Genomic DNA, 7,472 nt, shown 5'->3' on the forward strand with positions numbered 1-7,472 from the left:
CTATAAGTACTGGCCAAAGCATCAGCTGAGGCTAAAATCTGTGATCTGGAAGCTGATATCAGGGGGACAAAATGCCTTTGTGAAGAATAGAAAGATTATTGATGCTTCTCTACTTTCCAGTGAAATTATTATGGAGGACTTAAAAGTGAATACTAGGGATTATGTGTGATCTGGTTAGGGAATTGGCAAATGCAATACTTATTAATGGGAGGAAGATCGGGACATAAACTTCATCTAGTCATATGGGAAAAAGTTGTACTGCTTAAGGATCAAGGAGGAATAGGCATAAGAGATCTAAGCAAACATAGGACGAGTCTTCTTTTGAAATGGTGGTGGAAATTCAGCCATAACCGCCTGTGGTACGCACCATAGCTCATGCCCCCCCTCCCCCCTTCTGTGGTCCTTACCTCTGGAACCCAATTAATAGGGCTTGTACCACGATGTCTTTTCATGGCTAGTGGTGCTCTTTATGGCTCATAATAGGTCTCGTGAAGTCCATCTACTGCAAAAGCTGCATTTTTCTGCAAATTCATCTTTTGTTCTTCATTTTTCGACTTTATAATTTCAAGCATCTTACACTTTTCATGCCATTTCACCAACATACTTCTCTCATATCTACGGTTCGTTGTTTGATCTACAGATCCCTTCCGTAGAAAACAGGCTGAGTTTCTGATTTTCTGAAGTTGCATCTACGGGACAAATATACAGTTTGCAGTTCTACCTACGGACCGTAAATATGGTTCGTATAAATCAAACTAAAAGTCGTCTTAATACCTTGAACTACGAGACAATCAATGACCCGTAAACGAGATTCATACAAAATCAGGCTGAATGTTAAGTCTCTGAAGTTTATCTACGAGTTCTATGACTTATGCTTAAGAACTAAATAAGAAGGTAAACTACCAATTTATCAGTGACCAGGCTAGGAAGTGTGCTAAAAATTTAATAATAAAAGTATAACCTTCTGTGAATGACTAAGGTAAGAAAGTAATAAGATATATAGAGAAGTTTTATATGTGATATAATAATGTTACATAATTGTATTATTGTTTCTGTTGATATTGTGATCTTTTATGTGGAACTATTCTAGGTCAACCTAGATGCCTACTTAGTATGTATGGTGTACTGATTCAACTCTTGTTACACCTTTTGTTGGTGTAGGTTTTGTTTCAGGTTGTTTGAAACATAGAATGATGATAACTCATCATCGGCTTCCATCTACTTCATCCTCAAGTATAAATAGTGTCGGTCTTTTACGTTATTAATTTTTATCTTTTATCCATACTCCGTTAGAGTGCTTTTGTACCTGTCTAGAATAGGTTCATAGTAGATGTTATTTTATTAAGTTTTCAACAAAAAAAATCTTATTTTGTTTTACCTTGTCAATGGAGGTGCTTGTGATTTAAACATTTTTCTATTAAATGGAAAAAAAAATGGAGTGGTTCACCAATGTAGTTAAATTAGAATAGTGGCCGCACAGTTCCATTTGGGACGTCACAATGTCTATATAATTGTGGTTAAGGGTAATGAAAATTTTAAGATTAAATTATTTTTAAATATAAGAAAACCAACTTTTCAGAATATACTAAAAATAAAAATAAAAATAAAAAAGAGTATTATCTCAAATGAAACATAGGGAGTAATATTTTATATTCTCAATTTAAGTTTTTCATCTTAGCTTATCAGTATTGTATTGTTTAAAATCAGTAGGACTCGTTGCAAGTGGAAGTGATTGGATGTCACGCTCATTCCTCACGAGAAACTTGAGCAGTACTAGTGTAGAAAAATCATCTAGGAACAAGGAGTTTATTTGGATGGTTGAATATCACTTTTCTTGAATATAAATTCGTTTATTAGCAAAATAAACAAGGTTCCTCTCTCCTTCCTTCGAAAAAGCATTTCAATTTTCCTCTTGTCAACATACAAATCCTGATATCGAACATGATTGTTTTCTGTAGAAATTACAAACAGAAATGCAATGGTTGGGTAAGATCAGTTAAGTCCCAGCTCAATCATACAGTCCTTCCTGTTCCCAAACATCAACAAGAAAGTCTACCATTTCCTGAAAATTTAAATGTAATAGAATCAACAAGTGGCCATGAAAAAACTACATACCAAAACCATGCTAGTAGTTCAGCAAGACTCACTGATAGAGGGATTGGCTGAGGGAAAGGCTTGTTAGTCCCCAGCAAAGTTTCGTAACTCGCATCAAAACTGCAATTCATGATAGTAGAAGAATACTGGGACTCATCAACGATATATTCACACTTGTATGGGAAGTAAATGCTCTGAAACCAGCAGCTGTCAAACAAACTTATTGAATTAATTGTTTTGAGGATTGTGGAACGGAAAGATGCTCACCTTAATTTAGATTCCCGAGCTGCAGTATGCTTCTGAGGTGTTCTATTTCCAATCCATTCTTGCCTAGTTTTACTCCAAAGAATTAGACCTGCTCCAGACAATGTTTGATTGAGCGTATTAAAACAAATGTGGAGAACAGTACAATACTCATAAGCTAAGATGAAAAGAATATAGCATCCTGCTTCCAAATCTAGGTCTAGCTTTCTCCAATTATTGCACCTAGATCAATGGATCTCTACATGGACAACAAGACAAATCTCAAAGGACGAACAGTACATAGATCTGGTTTTTTCCTGCATCAAGTGTTAATGAAATTTTCGAACTAGACAATCTTGAATAAATAGAAATGTCCGAAAATTGCAATTACAGGGACTACTTTAAGCCAACCAACTGAGACTCTCTACGAAATTTACCAGATAATTCTTCTTTTTCTTTCATTATTTTTTTTGACGGAGCTTCAAGGAAACTACAGCTACGGATCATTTCTAGGTTCTATATCATCTATCACAGGTTAATTTCTTGCATTTGGAGGGAATACTAACATACTGAGACTTGGATATCCCCATGAAAGGTTACTATTACTCTATTAGTAAAGTATTCCCATGATAGCCAATGAACACAAAGGGAGTGAAATATGCACTTGCCATGATTTACAAATTCAGTGTTGTTGTTCGTGGTGCTGGAACTACTGTGAGCATCAAGGCCCTGAATTGAAGTACTAATTGATGACATGCTTCGTTGTGAAGGAAATGCACTATTCTCCATCTCACAAGCACTACTGCTCCAAAAGTCGTCCCTTGAACCACGTTTCCTCAAGCGTTGACCCTGAACTTTCTGTCCTTTGGATGGCCTATCCACTAAAATAACATGTGGAGGCTTTACACAGCACCCAAGACAACTTCTGTTCTGTTACAATCAGGTTTACAACCATAAAAGATGATTAGCATAACCAGTAAAAAAAAAAACTGTGCACTGTCAACAAGATATTCAGAAAACAAAAACCCCAGAACAATGTACTCCAAATTTGAGATCCACTTCATAACTACCAGTGCCCACCCCCAACCCCCCCACCCCACCCCCAACCCCCCGGGCCTCCCTTCATTCAGCGAAAGGTGAGATCTGGTACACAATGACCCCTATATCATTGTACAATATGAAGTGGCAAGTTCAGGTAATAACTGGTAACACCAAACAATGATCAACTAGTTCAATTAAAATATATAGCAAGCCTACATTTATTTGGCATAAGCAACTTTGAGAAAGTTGACTTGCAGTTTACAGTGTACAAATCATTGGTTGACATAATCAAGTCACTCATAAACGCATCAAAAATCAAGGAAGTCATACTCCACTTGGATTAGTCAAAATTCTCAAATTCAGGTACCAAAAGGGGATAAGAAAGTCAATCTACAACCAAAGTGTATAGCTATCAAAAATTTACTTTATTTTAATCTCAAGGTGAAATAATTATCAAGTCTCACATAAACTATCATTAGGCCTAAGACAGTCCAAATCCATAATCAGATCCATTGCTTTAAATACATGATCAAACCACAGAGTATAAGATGGAAGTCCCTTCCTACCCAAAAGAAATTTGATTTCCTTCTGGCATTAGACTGTCCAAATCCATAATCAGATCCATTGCTTTAAATACACAAATGCCACGTGTTATTTGTTCTAACAGCACATTTGATGCGATGATTAAGTATTGGAAGTTAATAAGTTGTGCTATAAAGGAGTGCTACATAGATGATACAGTTTAGCTACCTCATGCATTTGGCTGGGGTAAGTAAAGGGTGAGAAAAATAAGTAAACCAGATACATTATTAGTTATTTCCCTTCTTTGATAAGGGAAAAAAAGTTTCAGATTCTTCAACCCCTTTGAAATAAGACAGTGGAATGAACATCTTTTACTTCTTTTATAGTCTTACTAGATAACAGGAAGCAAATCACCAGTACTCCACTCAACAGAAGTAAACAAATTGAGTTTCTTCATCCTTTACCCTTAGTCTCCCATTCTTGAAATTAAAAAAAGTCAATGATGGCATTATTCCCCTTAGCATCGTTGAATAGGAGACTGGAGACCCCACTAAAGTTGTCCCACATTACCTGGAAGAAAACTTTGATAAATAAGAGATAAAAAGGGATCTCAAGAGGTAGTTGAGTATCTTATGGGCCATATATCTAGGGATAAACAGCGTACTCAAAAATCAACTTTTATCTAGCTTCTCAATGTCTAGGGTGCTCCCCAGCATGTCATTTAGACATACAAAACATGACTACATTTACAAGTTACAAATATATACTAAAGAGAACAAAATGTGATAATAGAGAACATTAAATTTTCACTCAGCTTGAAACAGTGAAGGTGTTAGCAGAGAATGAGGAAGACCTAAAATCACATGGAAGGAATTTGGAAAGGCTTACAATCTCTTGGAATGAAGCAGACCAAGTCAGAAATTATGGCACAATTTTAGGAAAAGATCTATATAAGCGATATCAACTAGTCGGGATTAAGTTTCACACATGTTAAATACGTGTATTTCAGGAGTCATTTAATCTTGTTAGAAAGAAATTTTATGCCAGTAGAAATATAAAGAGCTTCCCGTGCTTTTTATTTTTATTTTTTATATTATTTTATATAATATTGGACAAAGATGAGCTTCAATGGAGGGGCATAGATTGTGATGATACATATAGCTACTCCAACTTGATCGGTATTGATGCAAAGTTGTTTTTCTTGTTGTTCAATTGTCACCAACAAAGAGCATACAACCTAGAGCTTAGAAATTGTAAGATGAATGCAGGGATAATTATGAGCTTTTAAGAATCACTAAAATTTAGAAACCCTAAGTTGAGCTGGAACAACTACACTTCAACCCCAAACTAGTAGGGATCTACATATGAAACCTTCCAAAAATCACCTGGCAATACAGTATAAAAACATCTAATTCGACACAAGTTTATATTTTATTTAAATCTTACATGTTCTTCACAGAATTCATTACATCAATTTTATTTCTCGTTCACTGATGCTTTGATAATAAGTTATTGAGCATTTCTAATCGCATTGTTCAGGAATGGATCAGCTCATCTGCTATGGTCTCGAATACAAGCAAGATGGACCTAACTTAGTCCTACTAACAGGGCTTTCTTCATTAAAAGATTGATATCAGAGGCCTCTGCTAGAAGCACCACTCCTCCAATACCCAATGTAGAAAATAATGCAATAATATAACTGCCGGAAGTGCTCATATCATCTTCATTCCAATCAAAACAGAAACACTAGGTGTTAACCAACGCGACATTATCTTAAAATTGCAACAGGCTATTAAAATGTATTTCAGTGAATCATTGCAAAAGATAAGCTTTCATTATGAAATAGTGCAGCTTCGACTGCTACTTAGACTTGCATTCGACTCACATGCTATATAGCAGTATAATCCACAAAAGGCACATTTCTTTGATAACAACCTATTCAAGCATGCAATTCTTTTTCAGCCTTTGGATGCCTAAGTAATCTTAGTATCACCACATAAAAGAAGATAATTAGAATCTTATGGCAAAAAGATATAAGGCATCCAAAACTTTCTAGAAATAGGACGGAAAGCCTCAATCTAATGTACACCAAATTTGGGACATAGCACAGAAACAAACTCTTACATTAAGAAGTGCCCTCCATATCTCTTTCAACTTTTCCATCACTGTTATTCTCCAAAAACCCCAAAACAGAACACAAAGGTACTTCGAAAACATGCCTCAAGTTTGATCTTTAAGCAACATATATTATACATGGGTAGAAGCAAAGCATTAGATACTGTAGCTAACAAGACAATTACGTATAGAATATAACATTTGGGAACAAACTCCCTCAATATAAAAAGCAAAGCATGGGGAAAAAAAAGAAAAAGAAGCACCAGCTCATCTTCCGTTGAATTCACCATTATTGCTTGCTTAGCCTGTAAGCAAGTACTTCAGATTCCAAACCACTAAATAAAAGCCAATTATTGCCCAATAAGCCAAGAAAAGCATTAAAAACGCACTATTAACAAACTTTGCAACTTTTTCATTTCTAGTGTCACTTATTTACTGTGTGTATTACACAAGAAAGGTGATCTTAGTGCGTACACCTCAACTAATCTACCAGGCAACCTGCTACAGCCACAAGCACAGATACTAGGTAAACCTCCCTAACAAGCGTGGGACTGAGATCTCCAGTTTTTTATCCTAGTCTCAACCATTCATTGTCTAAAAAATACAGAACCACCAACCTCAAAAGGGGGCGAAAAAAAGGGGGGAAACCAGAAAAAAGATATATAGAGAGAATCAAATTACTGACCCCATGCAAGCGAAGATACGTGAAATCCACGAGGTTATTGGTCTACAAAGTAGCATTTAACAGTATTACACTGTGAAATAAGCAAATGGGTATTCGTCAAAGCATCGATTTGAACCTCTGGACCTCCAATACATCAAGGAAATTCATCTCTTACCTGCAGTTTTAGCTAAAAAGATTGAAATTTTCTAGCAATTTACAGAGAGAAAAAAAATAGGGATTCGATCTCTGACCAGCAAACATGTACAAAAAAGTGTAAAAAAAATCTGGTGTTGCGTGACTTACACTTTTCTTTCGCCTTTCTCTGCAATTCTTTGCGTTTAAGCAGTAAACAAGAAAGAAGAAAAAGGAATTTTATATTTATTTATTTTTGTCTTTTCGTACGTTTCTTTTTCTCTTGGTGTTATCAAAAAGTTTAGTAGAAGAAAGTCATTGACATGGTGAAGACAAGAAGGGGCTGTGCAGTCTTGCTGGACTGGTGTTAATGGAGGTGGGTAAATGTATGGGTTGTGGGGCCTCTCACAATTCTTATGCACTAAAGAGACAAATTTGCCCTTTCAAGACCATTTTAGAAATGTTGGACCTGTTTTTCCCAATTTCATATTCACTTTAGTGTTTGGCTCTGAAGTTGTATTTGGAATTTGAAAAATACTAAAAATTCTGTTTTTACATTTGTCACTTAAATTAGGGCTAGTTTGATAATGAAAAATTTTTAATTTTTTTCAAAGTTCATGTTTCCTCACAAAATTTTGAAAATTTTTGCTTGTTATAAATA

General features: G+C 35.4%; 1 protein-coding gene across 3 annotated transcripts; it reads right to left on the bottom strand.

The window, feature by feature from the left end:
* Positions 1–1,829: 1,829 nt before the first annotated feature.
* Positions 1,830–7,253, bottom strand: LOC129889143 (uncharacterized). 3 transcript variants are annotated; one of them, XM_055964325.1, is made up of 6 exons: positions 6,983–7,253; positions 6,701–6,854; positions 3,006–3,262; positions 2,362–2,449; positions 2,148–2,214; positions 1,830–2,062 (listed from the first exon to the last, which is right to left on the bottom strand). In XM_055964325.1, the coding sequence occupies exons 2-6, from the start codon at positions 6,754–6,756 to the stop codon at positions 2,009–2,011; spliced, it is 522 nt and encodes a 173-aa protein (XP_055820300.1). In that variant the 5' UTR covers positions 6,757–6,854; positions 6,983–7,253; the 3' UTR covers positions 1,830–2,008. The 3 variants fall into 3 exon arrangements, with proteins under 3 accessions (XP_055820300.1, XP_055820298.1, XP_055820297.1); XM_055964323.1 differs by lacking the exon at positions 6,983–7,253 and adding an exon at positions 4,365–4,470 and having other exon boundaries at positions 3,006–3,267; XM_055964322.1 differs by lacking the exons at positions 6,701–6,854; positions 6,983–7,253 and adding an exon at positions 6,025–6,195 and having other exon boundaries at positions 3,006–3,267.
* Between the last annotated feature and the right edge of the window lie 219 nt (positions 7,254–7,472).

This window comes from Solanum dulcamara, chromosome 5 (genome assembly GCF_947179165.1).
Source record: "Solanum dulcamara chromosome 5, daSolDulc1.2, whole genome shotgun sequence".
NCBI classification, from domain to species: domain Eukaryota; kingdom Viridiplantae; phylum Streptophyta; class Magnoliopsida; order Solanales; family Solanaceae; genus Solanum; species Solanum dulcamara.

What these genes read in the sequence shown, in the direction of transcription:
- LOC129889143 (XM_055964322.1), bottom strand. Translation starts at nt 6,117, where the DNA reads ATGTTTTCGAAGTACCTTTGTGTTCTGTTTTGGGGTTTTTGGAGAATA. An exon ending in TATGGAGGGCACTTCTTAAT is followed by an intron (nt 3,268 to 6,024) that starts GTAAGAGTTTGT and finishes TGATTGTAACAG; the next exon opens with AACAGAAGTTGTCTTGGGTG. An exon ending in CACTGAATTTGTAAATCATG is followed by an intron (nt 2,450 to 3,005) that starts GCAAGTGCATAT and finishes TGTCTGGAGCAG; the next exon opens with GTCTAATTCTTTGGAGTAAA.